The sequence below is a fragment of the Phocoena sinus genome, chromosome 4 (genome assembly GCF_008692025.1).
Source record: "Phocoena sinus isolate mPhoSin1 chromosome 4, mPhoSin1.pri, whole genome shotgun sequence".
Classification (NCBI taxonomy): domain Eukaryota; kingdom Metazoa; phylum Chordata; class Mammalia; order Artiodactyla; family Phocoenidae; genus Phocoena; species Phocoena sinus.
The window spans coordinates 48,257,494-48,278,431 of NC_045766.1; the positions used below are offsets into that span (position 1 = coordinate 48,257,494).

Here is a 20,938-nt window from a genome sequence, read left to right on the forward strand (position 1 = left end):
TTTGTGGTGTTAACATCAGTCACAGTAGTTAACATATGTTTGGCATTTTAAAAAGACAACTATGTAAACTACAACAAATGGCTATTTTCTTTTATTCAGATAAATTTCTTTTGAGACCCCTTTATATTCAGCAAACCTACTTTTTTTCAATAATGAAAACATATACTGATTTTGTGGAACGTATTGACTATATTCAAGTGACCTGTTTTTATTAAAAACTCTATTATGAGATGAAGAAATTATGTAAAATATACAGAGATGCTGTATAGACAATTCAGAAAAGATCGTGTGAGTTCAAATGTCTAAAAAAAAACGAATGTCTAGTAGATACAAAACCTTAAATATGTCTCTGGGAAATTTGGAGAGCAATTAAATGGGACAGAGCAGCCTGATCTGGGATGAATCAAGAAAAAGAAAACAAGGGAGTTTTTCTGGAAGGACAGAATGTAGTATCTTGTTCATGGAAGAAGCTGGTTGTATGAAATGTAGGCTTTTTTTTTTTTTTTTTTCACCCAGGTAGCTTTAAGGAATAGAAGCCTGGAGTCCAACTGAGTCCACACTAGAGACCCTCTATCACTATGCCTCAATCATACTAATATAACTAAGTAGGGTTTATAGAGTCATCCTTTTGGAAGGAATTGATTAATTTGTAAAAAAGAGAAATATTTTTTTAAATAGCAAAAGTATTTGTTAAAATCAGTACTTGGCTATTGATTGGTTCCTCCTCTCTTTACCCTCATTAAAGATTAGAATTTAACTGGTATTTATGTATAATTTGTTATTAGTAGGACAGATACTCAATTTTAAATGATGAACACTTATTCAGAAATAAAAACTAAGGAAAATCAAATCAAGAGAAAATTTTAAGTGTAACTCAGTTAATGTATACTATGTTTTTCTCTTTTTTTTTTAATGTTTGGGATTGTTTTTTTAGTAATTCCATATAATCCTTCAAGTCATGAGAGTTTGGACCAAGTTGGTGAAGAAAAGGAGGTAAGATAATTAATTAGTCTTATGGTACATTATGTCATCAGCTTTTTAATGTGACAGTTTAAAAATATGACAAATTGACTTGCTTAAATTTTAGATCATAATTTTGTAAGGATGATTTTTAGTGATTCTAGAGTTTTATTCTGAGTTAATTCAATAAGTAAATTGCTAAAATCATTTAAATGAAGAAAGAATCTGGTGAGATAACATATTCATTTTAAGATAGCATAATCTAAAAATTATAATGCATTTAAGAATGGCATTTAGAATACTTGGTAGTATTGTTTAAAATATAGATCCTTCCATTTTATGGGCTAATTGTTTATTTAAAATATAAATGATTAAGCATCTTAACTGCCCATCTTTTTTGACTATTAAACATTTTATCAGCTTTTAAAACAGTTTAATTAAAACGATAACCAATTTTTTGAAAACTGCTTGTAGTAAAAAAGATTTATCATGCCTCACACCTTCCACTCCCACTTTGACTTCTGAGAGGCAACTCCTTTTAATCATTTCTAGTTGTGTCCACAATGTTTATACCTCTCTTTTTCAATTTTTCAACTTTATATATTTCTAACCATGAAAGGTTTAAACTAGTACACTACCCTGCCCCGCCGGCTCCCCCGCTTTTCTCTTCTCTTTCCAATGTTTGATAGCTGTATCATGTTTTACTCTGGGTAACCTTTTTATTACAGAAAATTTCAAACATCAATAAAAGTAAACAATACTATTCCAAGCTCCTGTGTCCATTACCCAGTTAAAACAATTGTCTGTACATGTTTTGTCTACCAGCTTGCCTCAGTCCTGTACTGTTTTGAAGCACATATGTCGGTTACCTATTTAATCTCTTATCTCAGTTTCTTATTCCATCAATTTAGTCAATACCTTGACTCTCCTTTAGCCATCCTTTCTCTTTCTTCCAGCTTTCCTCTTTTAGCTACATATTTACTTTTATGCTGCTAAGGTTATTAACATTCATAATCTGTCCTGCAAGTGTAACCACATCTTTCATATTTTGTTCATTGATTGACAATGAGTCATCCAAAGGAGGAAATTCTTAATAATAAGGAACAAATTCTCTGTTCTTCTAGCATGATGAGTTAGTAAAGTTTCTTTTTGTTTGATCCTTGATGTTATTTTATAGCTTTTTGGTTCTTTTGGGAATTTCTCATTGCCTTAAATATTATTTATTGGTTTGGTTGTTTACCAAAGACTCATTTGGTTTTATTTTCAAGACTTTTAATACATTTAAAAATTGAAGAATAATATAGAGCAAAGTGCACAAGTCATGAGTATATAATCATGAGTATATAGAGCAAAGTGAACAAATCATGAGTATCTCTCTGGGTCAATTTTCACAGAGTGGACACTACATAATGACCACACAGATGAATAAATAGGACCTACTACACATCCCAGGGGCCCATCTTGTACCTTCTCCAAGTCACTGACATTCCCTCCTCCCTTCAAGTAACCACAGTCTTAACACCACAGATTAGTTCTGCTCTTTTCCCCAAGCTTTTTATAAATGGAGTCACACAGTATCTTTTGTGTCTGGCTTCTTTTGTTCAATATTGTGTTTGTGAGGTTCAGCCGTGTTTTATATAGCAGTATATCATTTATTTTCACTTTTGTTTCAATTCATCTATTCTGTTGACTTCCCCCCTGGATTGGGATTATTATGATATGCTGCTATGAACATTCTTGTAAATGTAGTTTGGTGCACATATTTAAGCATTTCTGTTAGGTACATAACTAGGAGTGGAATTTCTGAGTCTTGTGTACATTAGTAAATAATGCCAAGCAGTTTCCCAAAGTACTTGTATCAATTTATACTTTCACCAGCAATGTGTGAGTGTTTGATTTGCTCCACATCCTTATCAACACGTTGTATAGTGTGCCTTTTAAATTTTAGCCAACCTGTTGAATGTTGTAGTTTTTATGTGCATTTCCCTGCTGCGTACCTTTTCATGTATTTATTGACCATTTGGATATAATTTTCAGTTAAATGTCTGCTTATATCTCTTTAAAAAAAAGTGAGTGGTCTGCCTTTGTTGTAACGATTTGTAGGAGTTTTTGGTATATTCTCAACACTAAGCTTTTATCAGTTATATACTGCAAATAGATTCTGCCACTCAATAGCTTGTATTTTCACTCTGATAGTGGTATCATTGATGAACAGATGTTCTTGATTTTTTCTTTTTAACATCTTTATTGGAGTATAATTGCTTTACAATGTTGTGTTAGTTTCTGCTGTGTAACAAAATGATTCAGCTATATGCATACATATATCCCCATCTCCCCTCCCTCTTGCATCTCCCGCCCACCCTCCCTATCACATCCCTCTAGGTGGTCACAAAGCACCGGGCTGATCAGCTATCTGTTTTACATTTGGTAGTGTCTATATGTCAATGCTACTCTCTCACTTTGTCCCAGCTTACCTTTCCCCCTCCCCGAGTCCTCAAGTCCATTCTCTACATCTGCGTCTTTATTCCTGTCCTGCCCCTAGGTTCATCAGAACCATTTTTTTTTAGATTCCATATATATGTGTTAGCATACGGTATTTGTTTTTCTCTTTCTGACTTACTTTACTCTGTATGACAGACTCTAGGTCCATCCAACTCACTACAAATAACTCAATTTCATTTCTTTTTATGGTTGAATAATATTGCATTGTATATATGTGCCACATCTTCTTTATCCATTCATCTGTTGATGGACACTTAGGTTGCTTCCATGTCCTGGCTATTATAAAGAGTACTGCAATGAACATTGTGGAACATGACTCTTTTTTGTTTTTTTTTGCTGTATGCGGGCCTCTCACTGTTGTGGCCTCTCCTGTTGCGGAGCACAGGCTCCGGACGTGCAGGCTCAGCGGCCATGGCTCACGGGCCTAGCCGCTCCACAGCATGTGGGATCTTCCCGGACCAGGGCATGAACCCGTGTCCCCTGAATTGGCAGGCGGACTCTCAACCATTGCACCACCAGGGAAGCCCCCCCATGACTCTTTTTGAATTATGGTTTTCTCAGGGTATATGCCCAGTAGTGGGATTGCTGGGTCATATGGTAGTTCTATTTTTAGTTTTTTAAGGATCCTCCATACTGTTCTCCATAGTAGCTGTATCAGTTTACATTCCCACCAGCAGTGCAAGAAGGTTTCCTTTTCTCCATGCCCTCTCCAACATTTATTGTTTGCAGGTTTTTTGATGATAGCCATTCTGACTGGTGTGAGGTGATACCTCATTGTAGTTTTGATTTGCATTTCTCTAATGATTAATGAAGTTGAGCATTCTTTCATGTGTTTGTTGGCAGTCTGTATATCTTCTTTGGAGAAATGTCTATTTAGGTCTTCTGCCCATTTTTGGATTGGGTTGTTTGTTTTTTTGATATTGAGCTGCATGAACTGCTTGTATATTTTGGAGATTAATCCTTTGTCAGTTGCTTCCTTTGCAAATATTTTCTCCCATTCTGAAGGCTGTCTACATCTGTCTGTTCTTTTTTGGAGAGAGATTTTGGGGCCTGTTTAAGAAATCTCTGTCTTTTCCAAGATTATTGAAGACATTGAAAAGACTATACTTTCCTCCATTATTCTGCAGAGGTATCTTTTCATCAATTATATGCCCATTATTACATGGTCTATTTCTGGATTCCTTTTTATTTTCCATCATTTATTTATTCTTATGCTGATATACTGTCATTATTATTATAGGTTTATAATAAGTCTTTTATATCTAGTAAAGTTCTACTTTGTTCTGGGAATTTGTTCTTGGCTACTCTTACTAGCTTTTTGAATTTCCATGTAAATTTTAGAATTAGCTCACTAGTTTCCATAGAATCAAGGAAATAAACCAAACCTGTTGATCAATTTCAGGAAAAGTGATATCTACAATATTAAGTCCTCATCCATGAATATGACACGTTCTTCCATTGACTTAGGTCTTTTTTCATTTCTGTCAGTGTTTTATAGTTTTCAAAGTTCTTGCACTAGAGATATTGGAGGTAAATGGTATTCTTTTAAACTTTAATTATCTATTTAATATTGTTATATGGAAATAAGGTTTTTTTCCTAAATTGCCTTGTATCCTGAGACCTTGCTAAATTCACTTATTAATTCCAATAGCTATCTAAAGATACTCTTAGATTTTCTACATATATGATCATCTTATGAATAACAGTTTCATTTCTTCCTTTTCCAATCTTAGATTTTTTTCAGTTTTCTTACCTTATTGAGTTAGCAAGGACTCTATAAATGGCCAAAATGATGTTGAAAAGAAATGACAATCAGATATTATTGTCTTGTTCCACATCTCAGACGGAAATCTTCCAATATCTTATCATTAAGTTTGATGTTTGCTCTAGGTTTTTATTCTATAGATACCCTTATCAGAATGAGGGAGTTTGTCTCTATTCCTAGTTGGCTAAGATTTTTGTTTTCATCTTGAAAAGATGTTGAATTTTATCAACAACATTTTATGGCATTTGTGGGGTTGATCATGTGTAAATTTCAGTAAATTTCTTTCTTTTTTTAAATTTAAATTTATTTATTTATTTTGGCTGTGTTGGGTCTTTGTTGCTGCACACGGGCTTTCTCTGGTTGAGGCAGGTGGGGGCTACTCTTCGTTGCTGTGCGTGGGCTTCTCATTGCAGTGACTTCTCTTATTGCGGAGCATGGGCTCTAGGTGCGCAGGCTTCAGTAGTTGTGGTGCATGGACTTAGTTGCTCCACGGCATGTGGGATCTTCCCCGACCAGGGCTCGAACCCGTATCTCCTGCGTTGGCAGGTGGATTCTTAACCACTGCACCACCAGGGAAGCCCAATTTCAGTAAATTTCAAATGTTAAGCCTGTTTTTCATTTCTGGAATAAACTCCCTGTGTCATGATGTATAATTCTCTTTGTATATTGGTAGATCTGATTCGCCAACATTTATTTTAGGTTTTTGAAAAAATTATTAACAAGAATCATTGACCTGTAATTTTCCCTTTTTGTATTGGATTGTGAAGTTTTGGTATCAAAATAATACTGGGCTCATAAAATGATTTTGGAATTTTTCCTATTCCCAAGGAGAATTCTTATAAGATTGACATTATTTCTTTCTTACATTTTTGGAAGAATTCACCAGAAAAGCACTCTGGGCCTGGAGGGTTTTCTTGGTTTGTTTTTTTTGTTTGTTTGTTTCGTGGGAAGGATTTGATTCTAGGTTCTATTTCTGAATAGATCTAGGGCAATTTAGCTTCTCTGTTTCCTCTTGTGCTATTCCTTGGAATTTGTCTAACCTAAATTTTCAAATTTATTGACACAAAGTTGTTAATTGCTGAGAATATGAAATGATACCCTTTTTTACTCCTGATAAAAAGTTACTGTGCATTCCCTTTTTCTTCATCAGTTTTGCCAAGGGGATGTCAATTTATTAGTCTTTTCAAAGAACTAACTTTTGGCTTTTTGTTGAATGCTTATATCCTATTCTAATGCATTGATTTCTCTTCTCATTTCCTTATGCTTTTTTGTCATTCACTTTTTTTTAATACATTCTTTTTTTAATATTCTTTTCCGTTATGGTTTATCACAGGATACTGAATATAGTTCCCTGTGCTATACATTAGGACCTTGTTGTTTATCCATTCTAAACGTAATACTTTGCATCTGCTAATCCCAAATTCCTAGTCCATCCCTCCCCCACCCCCCCCTCCTGCCCCTGGCAACCACAAATCTGTTCTCTATGTCTATGAGTCTGTTTCTGTTTTGTAGATAGGTTCATTTATGCCTTATTTTAGATTCCACATATAAGTGATATCATATGGAATTTGTTTTTCTCTTTCTGACTTAGTATGATAATCTCTAGTTGTATCCATGTTGCTGCAAATGGCATTATTTCATTCTCTTTTTTTTTATGGCTGGTAGTATTCCATTGTATATATGTGCCACACCTTCTTTATTCATTCATCTGTTGATGGACACTTAGGTGGCTTCCATGTCCTGGTTATTGTAAATAGTGCTGCAATGAACGTTGTGGTACATGACTCTTGGAATTATGGTTCTCTCAGGGTATATGCCCAGTAGTGGGATTGCTGGGTCATATGGTAGTTCTATTTTTACTTTTTAAGGAACCTCCATACTGTTTTCCATAGTGGCTGTACCAACTTACATTCCCACCAACAGTGCAAGAGGGTTCCCTTTTCTCCACACCCTCTCCAGCATTTGTTGTTTGTAGACTTTTTAGTGATGGGCATTCTGACTGGTGTGAGGTGGTATTTCATTGTGGTTTTGATTTGCATCTCTCTAATAATTAGTGATGTTGAGCATCTTTTCATTTGCCTACTGGCCATCAGTGTCATTCACTTTTAAATGTATCTTAATCTGTATTATGATTTCTTCTTTGATCCATGTATTATTTAAAAGTATTGATATACTAATTAATTTTCAAATACGTGGGAATTTTTTTATTATTGTATTGAGTAGCTTAATTCTGCTGCACGTCAGAGAATGTATTCTATTCTGTGTGATTTCAGCCTTTTGAACTTTTTTGAAACTTGATTGAAGACCAAGCACACAGGCATTGGTGAATGTTCCATATGTATTTTTGAATATAATATATTCTGTAGTTGTTGGGTGAAGTATTCTATACAGATCAATTAAGTCAAGAGTAGTAACAGTGTTATTCAGTCTTCTGTTACCTCACTGACTGCATGTTCTTTCCCTACAGACAGTTTTCATTTAGAATTTACCTGTCCCTTTTAGTTTTGTTAGTTTTTGCTTTACATATTTTGAGGCTATGTTATTGAATACATGTAGATTTAGAGTCATAGTATCTTATATTGGATTAATGCTTTTTCGTAAAGAAATACCCCTCTCTATTTGTAGTAATGCTTCCTTGCCTAAGGTCCTTACGTTAAGTAATTGCTGTGTAACAAATTACCTTAAAATATAGTGGCTTAAAACAACAAAATTTATTATGTCATAATTTCTGTGGGTCAGGAATCCAGGTTCTTGTCTCAGAGTCCCTTAGAGGCTGCAGTCAGTGTACTGGCAAAGACTGCTGTCGTCTCAAGGCTCAACTGAGGAAGAAACTGCTTCCATACTTACTCACCTCATTGTTGGCAGGATTCACTTCCTTGACATGTGGCCTCTCCATAGGGCAGCTCACAGCAAGGTAGTTTGCTTCATCAGAGCAAGCAAGCAATAAGATCCAGAGATTGAATGCCAGCAAAACAGACCTCATGGTCTTTTGTAACCTAGTCTCAGAAGTGCCATCCCTTCATTTTTGCCATTATTTTTTTCATCAGAAGCTAGTCATTAGGTCCAGCCTATGCTCGAGGGGATTACACAAGGGCATGAATACTAGGAGGTGGGGATCACTGGGGTCCTCGTAGAAGTCAGCCTACCACAGTTGGCTACAGCTACTTTGTCTCATGTTAATTTAGCTACAGCTCTCTTTTGGTTAGTGATTACATGGTATATAGTTTCTTACCCTTTTACTTTGAACATTTCTGTACACATATATATCTTATTAACATCATAGAATTGGACTTCCCCCTCTGGTTTGATAGTCCTTAGCTGTAGTATTTAGTGTGTTTTAATATTTATGTATTGTTACATTTAATGTAAGTATATTTAAACTAACAACTTATTTGTATTTAAATCTACCAATTTACTATGTTTTCTGTGTCATCTGTTTATGTTACTTTTCTAGCCTTCTTTTGGGTTAATTATTTATTTTTTTTTCCTCACCTCTTTTAGCTTGTTTCGCATTCTTTTGCTTTTTTATTACTGGTTGTTCTAGAGATTGCATCTTATACCCTTAACTTATTTAAATTAAATACAAATTATTAATAATACTTTTTACCATTTTCCAAGATATGCAAGGACCTTAGAACACTTTAAATACACTCATGCTCCCTTCCTGTCTTTATTGCTATTTTTGTCATATTTTAAAATTCTGTATGTGTGTGTTAGTGTTTTTAAACAGTCAATCCTTATTTAGGTTTATCCACATTTTATTCTTTTTCTTCTGCTTTTGTTCCTGTGTGTCTGCCTTCCATATGAGATCATCTTTCTTCTTGAAGAACTCAATATTTCCTTGAGTGAGAACCAACTAGTGAAGGATTTCCGTAGTTTTTGTTTGTCTGAAAATGTATTTATTTCATTTTCATTTTGAAGGCTATTTTTACAGGCTGTAGGATTGTAGATAAGCAAGGGGGGAGGGGGTAAGCCATTTAAAAGGTGACATTCCACTGTTTTCTCGCTTCTGTCATTTCATTCAGCCTATTATTGTTTATGTGAAGGAACTGTGCTTTCTTTCCATTTGATTCTCTTTTATAGCTTCCAGTTAACCATATTTAAAGTCTATACATTGCTTTATCTTTTTACCATTTTCTGCTTTCTTAATCTGCCCTAATCTGGTTTCTTTCACTCCTTTTTATTTATTCTTATTACCAAGCCAAATTATTATTTCTAAATTTTGTTTTGGATAATCACGCTCCTTCAATTTTCATAATACTTTTTTCTTTCTTGTTTTGTGCTTACTAGTTTATCTTTCTGAAAATTTGGTCCTTGCTTTTGCTGATACTCTTCAGAAAATTCGTACTTAATTCTCATGAGTATATCTGTTGGTTGTATGCTGGGAATTTTGCAGGCATCTAATAAAAGATTATCTTTAGTCTTCTTTATAAATTTCCAGAAGCCTAAGTTTCTACTTGTGAATGAATTACAGGGCTGACTTTGTCATTCCACAGGAGTCTTGGTATTGTATAGAAAAGGATGTTTTACATTAGCTGAACTGCCTCATGCTTGTTTTCTGCCTGTAGCTTAACTCAGATTTCATACATTAAGCTTCTGGCAGACTCTTTCATCTTGATGTCCCATTGTAACTTCTAATTTCAGTATGAAAAATCGAGCTCATTATCTCATCAACTCTGTCAGTCTTACCATGTGCTCACACTTCATTTTTCTAGTAATGGCACCTCCAGAGTCCCAGTCACCGAAGTTAGTGTCATTTTTTTATTCATGTGTCTCCACTGCCTCCGTACCCAAAAGTTATCAGATTCCAAGACATCCTTCAATGTTTCTCAGATTTCAACTCCTTCTCCTTTCCTAACACCACCCCTCTGACCTCAACTCATGAATTCATCCTACCTCTTGAGTAGTTAGATTATATCATTTGGAATGATGTAAGAACTAATTAAGAACTTAAATCAGAAAATATTTAAAAATCTTATAGGTATAACTAGGTGTTAGAAGTATATTGTGTTATGCAAAATACTTCAGGTATAACTGTTTGGTATAAATGTTCTCAACAGGCAATGAACACCAGGGAAAGTGGCAAAGCTTCATCCAGTTTAGGTCTTCAGGATTTTGATTTGCTCCGGGTAATAGGAAGAGGAAGTTATGCCAAAGTACTATTGGTGCGATTAAAAAAAACAGATCGTATTTATGCAATGAAAGTTGTGAAAAAGGAGCTTGTCAATGATGATGAGGTAAGCACTATGATGTTTTATTACCTCTAAACTGTTAAGTTGGCTTAAGTGTACTATTTCAGAAAAAAAACTCAATGTTTATGCCTTATTATTTCAGCCTACTTTTCTAAATACATGCTTCAAACAGATTATTTAAGGTATATTTAAAGTTATCTGATGGGGACTTCCCTGGTGGCGCAGTGGTTAAGAATCCGCCTGCCAGTGCAGGGGACATGGGTTTGATCCCTGGTCTGAGAGGATCCCATATCCTGCGGAGCAACTAAGCCCATGCACCGCAGCTACTGAGCCTGCACTCTAGAGCCTGTGAGCCACAACTACGTACAGATGTAACAGTTGTAAATAACCTCAAGAGCATAGATTACGGTTACATGTAATAAAATAATCAGTTTTGAGTATTTATCACATTTATTTTTAATATAACTAATAGTAAGTTTGTAGAAGTTAAGTGTTAATAATGGTTGTTTCAGAGAGGAAGACATAGGAAGAACACTCTTTGACATAAATCACAGCAAGATCTTTTTTGACCCACCTCCTAGAGTAATGGAAATAAAAACAAAAATAAACAAATGGGACCTAATGAAACTTAAAAGCTTTTGCACAGCAAAGGAAACTATATTTTCTCCCTCAGAATGGGAGAAAAATATTTGCAAATGAATCAATGGACAAAGGGTTAATCTCCAAAATATATATACAGCTCATGCAGCTCAATATTAAAAAAACAAGCAACTCAATCCAAAAATGGGCAGAAGACCTAAATAGACATTTCTCCAAAGAAGACATACAGATGGCCAAGAGGCACATGAAAAGCTGCTCAACATCACTAATTATTAGAGAAATGCAAATCAAAACTACAATAAAGTATGACCTCACACCAGTTAGAATGGGCATCATCAGAAAATCTACAAACAACAAATGCTGGAGAGGATGTGGAGAAAAGGGAGCCCTCTTGCACTGTTGGTGGGAATGTAAATTGATACAGCCACTATGGAGAACAGTATAGAGGGTCCTTAAAAAACTAAAAATAGAATTACCACATGACCCAGCAATCGCACTCCTGGCCATATATCCGGACAAAACTGTAATTCATAAAGATGCATGCACCCCTATGTTCATAGCAGCACTATTCACAATAGCCAAGACATGGAAACAGCCTAAATGTCTATCAGCAAATGAATGGATAAGGAAGATGTGGTACATATATACAATGGACTATTACTGAGCCACAACTACTGAGCCCACACGCCACAACTCCTGAAGCCTGCACGCCTAGAGCCTGTGCTCTGCAACAAGAGAAGCCACAACAATGAGAAGCCCATGCACCACAACAAAAAGTAGCCCCTGCTCACCACAAGTCGAGAAAGGCTGCGTGCAGCAATGAAGACCTAACACAGCCAGATAAATAAATAAATAAAGTTATCTGAGGATTATTAGATTTTTAAAAAATAAAAATCAAACCATATTATTATCAAGGGCAAGTACTTGAGCTTGTAAAGTTTTCTAGAGTGTTGCATAATATCGAAAGATTTACTGGTAGTATTTTCTCTTTGTATATAAATTACTATTTCATGATTATCAATGCTTTTGATATTTAGCCTAGTTTGTTAATAATTGCATTTATGGTAATAGAATTACTAAGAACAAATTTGTCATAGTTTTTTTTTTTTTTTTTTTTTAAACATCTTTATTGGGGTATAATTGCTTTACAATGGTGTGTTAGTTTCTGCTTTACAACAAAGTGTCATAGTTTTGATGATATCATTTCAGTTTGACATAGATTTCTTTTGTATTTTAAAATAGGATATTGACTGGGTACAGACAGAGAAGCATGTTTTTGAGCAGGCATCTAATCACCCTTTTCTTGTTGGGCTGCATTCTTGCTTCCAGACAGAAAGCAGGTAAGATTGAAAGATAATGGAATGATACCTGGGTTTTACGCATTTTGGTATATTACACAATAAGAACCCCTTTCTACAGTAATTCCTCAAGTGGAAGTCACATGGAGACAGACACAACAGTACTATGCTTGTAATTTCCTGCTACTCATACTCCAACCAGTGATATCAATTTGACATTGGATCAGCATTAGGAAATTACCTGCTTTAGGCAAAAAAAAAAAAAAAAAAAAAAAATAGCCAGGTCCTAATTATGGCAGTAGAAATCCAACCTTTTAAATATCACCAAGATTCTAGTTTTAGGACTAAAATGTTCCTAGAGTTTAATTAGGGGGATAGATTCTAACTTCTTTTGCCTTAAGTGACAGTTGAAAATGACTTACACATTGCACATTCTAAAACTGGGGTGGGAGTGAGAGCTCTGGATTGCAGATGGTACTATTGGCTTGGCCACAAAGTTCATTCGGGTTTTTCGTTAAGATCTTATAGAAAAACCCAAATGAACTTTTTGGCCAACCCAATACTTTAGAATAGAAGTAGCAGGTTACAAATTATCTTTCTGATTTACTTTCTTGTATCTTCTGTGATTAAACAGCTTTCTACTCCAATCACCCTTCGTTTCCACCAAATTCCTGGAATTTTTGTTAAGGGTGAATCATGTAGAATGCTCTCTATGCTGTGACTGGTCTCTATAGTTTTAAAATGCAAAGTTACACCACCTTATTTTGGATCTTGGTTTCATGTGTTCTCTCCTGTTTTTTAGATTGTTCTTTGTCATAGAGTATGTTAATGGAGGAGATCTAATGTTTCATATGCAGCGACAAAGAAAACTTCCTGAAGAACATGCCAGGTAAGTTTTTTGTTTATTGTTTGCTTGTGTTGAAGTTTGGTGGGAGGAGCTATGGGACTTTTTATATGCCAGTGGTTGAAAACAGTAGATAAATCATTTATTTTGATACGAGCTAATTCTTTATAAGTCATGTAAAGGCTAAGCTAACAGTTAAATTATATCATAATGTGATACATATTACATATATAATAATATAATTATAAGCAATTGAGAAGTATAAACAATGTTAAAGCGGAAACCTTTAGTCTATGAAACTCAATTATTTTCAAATATTTTCTCTATTCAGTATCAGCCACTAAGATAATTAATGAATTTATAAACACTTATTAATCTTATCAACTTTGCAGTGATCGCTGACAGTTTTTCATTAGAAGATTATTATTCATATATACTTGAGAGTAATAAAACAATTCCTCTTAACCTATTATGTAATCGACTGTTCTTCCATAATTATAATTTCTGAATTGTTCTGGCTTTGGCTTCCCCCCTCTGATCCCATACATGTTGATTAATAAGAGAAAAGAGTATTAAATATCATTTATTTGTTTAGTGCCGTTAATCTGATATTCTTATACAGGATTGTAAATTGTTGGAGGACTTAGGTGGGGGAGGATAAGAAGTTTAATCCATGAGTGCCATGTTTTATTTTGTTTTTTACTCATAATTAGCAGTAATTCTACCCTTTTGCACTTCACAAGAGTAATGCCAAAATGAAGCATGTGAGTTTGTATATGTATGTAACAAAGGTTAGAAATTCATTTTAAAAAATAACTTATTTAGTGGAAATCTCGCTATTCATTGATATTTCTTGTCAAAAAGAGATAATAGCTTTCAATTTTATAAGAAGGTATAAAGTGTATTAATCTGTCTCGGGGCCAAACTGCTGTTGTTGTTGTTGTTGTTTAATTTACTGTATGTTCATTATTTATGTAGGCTTTAGCAAATGGTCACCCTTCATGGCAAAAGCCACAGATGATATTTTGAATTGTGAATATAGCCGGTATTTGTTCCTTGTTTGTTCAGCTGGACTTGGGGAAAATAGTCTTGTTTTTATTGTATTAAAGTGCCCGTTCTGGTTTTATATCATCTTTGCTTTTCTAGGAACCAGAGTATAGGATAAGAGCTCAAGTTCCCTATTCTTAGAATTAAGTAGCTGGAAGGTGTGTATTATGTACCTCCAGACATGATCATGATAACATTCACCAAAGCAGCCAGAAACCAGCTAGGGTGTTTCATTTTCATTATTCAGGTCAAAAATTCTGCTTACCACCAAATTCTGCTTGTGTCCAGTTGTAGGAGTGTGGACTTTCTGAAGTCCATCCAAGGGCCCAGATTAAGAATCCCTGCTTGAGACTTTCAAATTAAACCTTATGAAAAGTATGGGTTTAATTTAGATTGGAACTTTATAATTGAGTTTAGGGCTCAGCTATCTTCAAGTGGCACTTCAATTTGTGTTTTGGTACTGTTCCTAAAAACATTGAGAGAAAAAAATCTTTTGACATGATTTTGATGTTCTGGTTTGCAGATGAGAGTAGGATTTAAATACCTTTCTGTAGGCACTTACCACAATTTAAAAATTTGAATCAAATGAGTAATTTTTCATTTTATTTTAGATTTTACTCCGCAGAAATCAGTCTAGCATTAAATTATCTTCATGAACGGGGGATAATTTATAGAGATTTGAAATTGGACAACGTGTTGCTGGACTCTGAAGGACACATTAAACTCACTGACTATGGCATGTGTAAGGTGAGGGGAAATTTCTAGTTATTCAGAAGATCTCAGCAGCTCAGGAAATTGTTTCAGTCAGATAACTTTATATTTAATGATGGGGAAATAAGTGCTACTTTGTGCTAGAATTCCAAAAAGTATCCTAAACAAAGACAAATGCGCTGATTTCCTAGCCATTTACAAAATTCCATATTTTCTGTGAGCGTTATATTTGCTATAAGAGTTAAGTTCTTTTTATTTTCTGTAATTTTTTATCTTCAAAGTTGTGACACTATTGAAGAAAACTTGGAGGTAAAAACTGTCTACAAACCCACAACTGTAAAACTGCTTGCATATCACCTTCCAGTTTTTGCCATTTAATTGTGACTCTTAATGATGCGCTCAAGATTTTCCTAGGAAATCTAACATTTTTTATATATTTAAATTTAAATATCTGACATAAAATTCAATAAAGCAAAATAAGAATTTTAGTTACTCTCAGGACATGTCGTTTATTTCTTGGTGTTTTATTCTTTTTGTAACAATGTTTCATTTACGGGTCCAGTCTTTTTCCAGGAGATGTGTAGGGGGCTACTCTCCTTGTCAAAATAGCTGGGACCGAATTATCTTCACACAGTGAATTTGCCAACAAGCATGTGAATGTGTTATTTGCCTTTCCCCATTCACCTGAGGGAAGTGCCTCCAGAGCCTGGTTCTTTTTATTCAAAGAAATTTGGGCATCCTGTTTTGCCTGGAAGATATTATTAGAGAAAAATCCCTTGATCTTTTTGTTACTCTTAATGAAAAATAATAATGGTTTGTTATATATTCCCATTCTTTCCAGAGATCCTCAATCAAGTTAATCACGATCTTTGATAAATCTGAGAGGTTTTATTCAGTAGTTCTTTAAGTTGGTTGTCTTGCTTGCCTCCTTTTCTGCCTCCTTCTCCAGGAGCTATTTGGTGTTACTAGTAGGAAATAACACCAGGATTGGAACTTGTGTTCAGAGACTTAACCAACAGTACTTTGTTTCTTTTCCAACATATTTACGCCCGATGTTAAACTTTATGGGAAATAAATCCGCTGGAAATTTGAATGTTCTTATCTTATGACTTAACATCAGTATTTAAACTTACCTAATGTCTGACCTTGGGCATATATTGGATAAATTTTTTTTCCTTATAATTATTCTTTGGTAAATCTAAATCATTCAAGTTTTTTTTCATAGTTTCTCCAGGTTTAATTAATTTAATTTCTTCAGTTTCTCACTAGATACTTTTATATAAAGAATGCAGGGACTTCCCTGGTGGTCCAGCAGTTAAGACTCCACTCTCCCAGTGGAGGGCGTCCTGGTTTGATCCCTGGTCAGGGAACTAGATCCTGCATGCCACAACTAAAGATCACGTACTCGGCAATGAAGATCCTGCGTCGCCTAAATAAATAAATATTTTTTTTTTAAAAAAAGAGGGATTTCCCTGGTGTTCCAGTGGTTAAGACTTCGCCTTCCAATGCAGGGGTGCAGGTTTGATCCCTGATCGGGGAGCTAAGATCCCACATGCCTTGTGGCCAAAATACCAAAACATAAAACAGAAGCAATATTGTAACAAATTCAATAAAGACTTTATAAAATGTATTAAAAAAGTTTAAAAAGAATGCAGAGAATAGTGATGACTGGAGGCATATGAAAACTGCAATTAACATCTTCAGAGTTATGTTTGGAATATTTTATGAACATTGATTTTTTTTTAATTGACTGAAAAACCAGCTATTTTGTGAATTGATGTGCCTTTAACTTTTTTATCAGCAGGGTGTGTTACAATAATATCTATGTTATGCTGTAAATAATTTAGCTGATGGGCCTATGTTCAGATATCCAGTCAAAAGGTGAATGATTTAGTATAGTTCTTTTACAAGTTAACAGACTGCATCCCTTGCCTCTGAGTCTTACCTTGAAAGTGCATGTCACTCACCATGAGACTGTATGTCAGGCCATTGCCCATAATACAAAACAACTTAAATCACATTCATATTTCTTTGTACAGGCATACTTCATTTTACTGTGCTTCACAGATATTGCGTTTTCTACAAGTTGATGTTTTTTGGCAGCGCTGTGTTGTCAGATGATGGTTAGCATTTTTAAAAAATATTTATTTATTATTTATTTATTTTTGGCTGCATTGGGTCTTAGTTGCAGCACACAGAATCTTTTGCTGCAGCGCACAGGCTTCTCTCTAGTTGTGATGCATGGGCTCCAGAGCATGTGGGCTCAGTAGTTGCAGCGTGCAGACTTAGTTGCCCTGCGGCACGTGGGATCTTAGTTCCCCGACCAGGGATTGAACCCTCATCCCCTGCGTTGCGTTGGAAGGCAGATTCTTAACCACTGGACCACCAGGGGAAGTTCTTGTTAGCATTTTTTAGCAATAAAGTTTTTTTTTTTAATTTTTATTGAAATATAGTTGATTTACAATGTTGTGTTTAAAGTATTTTTTATTTAAGGTATTCACTTTGTTTTTTAGACATAATGCTTTTGCACACTTAATAGATTACAGTGTAGTGTAAACATAATTTTTATATGCACTGGGAAACCAAAAATACTCATGTGAGTCAATTTATTGTGATGTCATAAATGGGGTTCTGAAAGCAAACTGCAGTATCTCCATGTATGCCTGTATACAAAAATAACATACATATCCCTGTTAGAGATCTTTAAAAAATCCTTGGAGTCACAACATATATTACTAAATATTTCTTCTAGATGTTTGTGTTAGTGTTATATATAATAGTGTAAAATTTGAAGACAGATACATACATCACACCCAGAATATCTCTGTAGGAACACATAAGAACCTCATGACAGTGGCTGTCCCTAGGGAGCTGGAACTGGATGCGTCAGGGACAAGAATGGGAGGGAGGCTTGATTCTTAGTGTATATCTTCCCCCCCAACCTTTTTGTTTGGAATTTTGTACCATGTAATTTAACAATAGGGAAATGGTTAGATTCTAGGTACATATGTTGAGTTGGATTTGTGGTTATTAGTAATACGAAGTCTGTAATTACATGGGAAATTACATAGCTATAAAGTAAAAAAAGCAGATGCTTAATTGTATATTTAGTATTATTCAGCTTGTATTTAGACTATCTTTTTATTATTTTTCGTTTTAATTGAGGTATGGTTGATTTATAGTATTATGTAAGTTTCAGATGTACAACATAGTGATTTACAGTTTTTAAAGATTGTAGTCCATTTATAGTTATTATAAAATTGGACTATATTCCCTGTGCTGTACAATATACCCTTGTAGCTTATTTATTTTATACATAGTAGTTTGTGCCTCTTAATCTCCTACCTCTATTTTGTCCCTTCCTTCTCCCTCTACCTCTCCCCACTGGTAGCCACTAGTTTATTCTCTATATCTGTGAGTCTGTTTTTGTTGTTGTTACTATATTCATTTGTTTGTTTTACTTTTTAAATTCCACATATAAGTGATAGCATACAGTATTTGTCTTTCTCTGTCTGACTTATTTCAATAGCATAATAACCCTCCAAGTCTATCTATGTTGTTGTTAATGGCAAAATCTCATTCGTTTTTGTGGCTGAGTAGTATTCCAGTAGTATTTTGTCAGTGGTTTCCTTTGCTATGCAAAAACTTTTAAGTTTAATTAGGTCCCATTTGTTTATTTTTGCTTTTGTTTCCTTTGCCTTAGAAGATAGATCAAAAATATATATATATTGGTACAATATATGTCAAAGAGTATTCTGCCTATGTTTTCTTTTAGGAGTTTTGTGGTTTCTGGTCTTATATTTAGGTCTTCAATCCATTTTGAGTTTATTTTTGTATACGGTGTGCAAAAATATTCTAATTTCATTCTTTTACATGTAGATGTCCTGTTTTTCCAGCACCACTAATTGAAGGGACTGTCTTTTCTCCATTGTATACTTTTGCTTCCTTTTTCATAGACTAATTAACCACAAGTGAATGGGCTTATTTATGGACTCTCTCTTTCTGTTCCATTGATCTATGTGTCTGTTTTTGTGCCAGTACCACACTGTTTTCATTACTGTAACTTCGTAGTATAGTCTGAAGTCAGGGAGCTTGATTCCTCCAACTCTTTTCTTTCTCAAGATTGTTTTGGCTCTTTCTCATTTAATTTCCTGTGGCGCAAGAATGGTCTGAATGATACTAGTCCTTTGAAATTTATTGAGGTTTCTTTTATGCCTTAGTATTTGGTCAGTATCCCAAATGTACTTTAAAAAGGGTATGTAATCTCTGTTTTGCATTCAAGGAGTCTCTCCCTCCTTTTCTGTTTCTCCACACATACACGTAGATATATATATTCTATATGTATGTAAACTATACATATTTTTAACTCTAGCTTTTGTCCAAATCTTTCTCTGCTTACTAATTTTTTTGTTGGTACGACCTACCATTTTTTGATATAAATGTGTTAAAATTACCTGTCATGATTGGGGATTGTACTATCAGTCCAGGCTGCTATAACAAGGTACTACAGATTAGGTGGCTTAAGCAACAAACACTTATTTCTCATGGTTCTGGAGACTGGGAAGTCCAAGATGAAGGTGCTGGCAGATTTGGTGTCTGAAGGCACCCCTCCTGGTTTGCAGAAGAGTAAAGGCATTCTTCGTGGTTTGCAGATGGCTGTCTTCCCGTTGTATCCTCAAATGGTGGGGAGAGAGAAAGGGGCTAGCTCTCTTTCTCTTCTTATAAGAACACGAATCCCATCATGGGGCTCAAACCTTATGATCTAATTACCTCCCCAAAGCACCCCCCACCACAATGCTATCACATTAGGGCTTCAGCATAAGAATATTAGGAGCATGTAAACATTCAGGCAATAGCAGGGATTGTGAAGTCCTCTTAATAATTTTGTCCATTTTTACTAGTTGCATTTTGAGGCTGTGTTGTTAGCTACATACAAGTTTGTTTTAACTTCTTGGTGATTGTTCCATTTGTTATTGTGTAGTTTCTCTATTTATACATATTAGTGTGTTTTACCTTAATTTCCTCCATCCTGTAGCTATTAAAATACAAAACCAAAAAAACGTGTGCCTTAGGAGAAATGACCAGAAGGGAAACATCATAATGCCAGCAGTGGTTGTGTTAGGAGGTGGGATTTAAAGAGCTTCTTTTCTTCATAAAATATGATTCCTTTTACTCATGTAATTTAAGTTTTTCTATTATAATTTTACTTGAGTATAAATTATTTTAAGTGTAGTTTTTATCTTAATTGAACTGACTGTTTACCTACATCTAATGAGGACAGGTTTTTTTTCAGGTATTTAGTAGCAACCCATGATTTTAATAGTAAAGGCAACTGTGCTAGTGATATTTTATTTAAGCTCAATATATTACCTATAGGTGCTGACCTTATATGATAGATGAAATAAAAGAGGTGAATTTAAAACAGACTTTGCATCGTATTATTTTTTTTTTCTTTTTTTTTATTAAAAGGAAGGATTACGGCCAGGAGATACAACCAGCACTTTCTGTGGTACTCCTAATTACATTGCTCCTGAAATTTTACGAGGAGAAGATTATGGTAATAAATTGGTGGTATTTTGGCTATGTGCTAGAAGGGTGGTTAAATGTGGTACCAATTGCATCATAGTACACTATAGTATTTCAATACTGAGCTTATTAACATAAACTTTCTTGATCTTCTTAAAACCTACATAAAACCCCCAAATTCTGAAATCAGAGATGGTGGGACCTTGGCAGTATTTGGGGGTGCAAATTTGAATAATATTTTATTAGTAGCAAGCGCTTAAGAGTACGAGGCACTATTCTAAGCAGTTTGCATATGTTAACTGTTAATCCTCTTAATAATCCTATGAGGTGAGCACTGTTAATTCACATTTCGCAAACAAGGAAACTGATGTACAGAAAGGCTAAATAACTTGCCCAAGGTCATGTAGCTAGAAGGCGGCAGAGTTGGGATTTAATCAGCCATGTGACTCCAGAGTCATAAACCTCTGGAAGATTGTTCAGATTTCCTAGGGTA

At 34.7% G+C, this 20,938-nt stretch overlaps 1 protein-coding gene across 9 annotated transcripts in view; it reads left to right on the forward strand.

The window, feature by feature from the left end:
• Nucleotides 1-20,938, forward strand: part of PRKCI (protein kinase C iota) — a 100,637-nt gene that overhangs the window by 70,443 nt on the left and 9,256 nt on the right. For all 9 annotated transcript variants that reach the window (XM_032630681.1, XM_032630680.1, XM_032630679.1 and 6 more), the window contains 6 exons: nucleotides 935-993; nucleotides 10,288-10,464; nucleotides 12,262-12,359; nucleotides 13,120-13,206; nucleotides 14,820-14,955; nucleotides 20,389-20,476. In XM_032630681.1, the coding sequence (XP_032486572.1) occupies nucleotides 935-993; nucleotides 10,288-10,464; nucleotides 12,262-12,359; nucleotides 13,120-13,206; nucleotides 14,820-14,955; nucleotides 20,389-20,476 (645 nt within the window). The remainder of the gene's footprint in view (nucleotides 1-934; nucleotides 994-10,287; nucleotides 10,465-12,261; nucleotides 12,360-13,119; nucleotides 13,207-14,819; nucleotides 14,956-20,388; nucleotides 20,477-20,938) is intronic.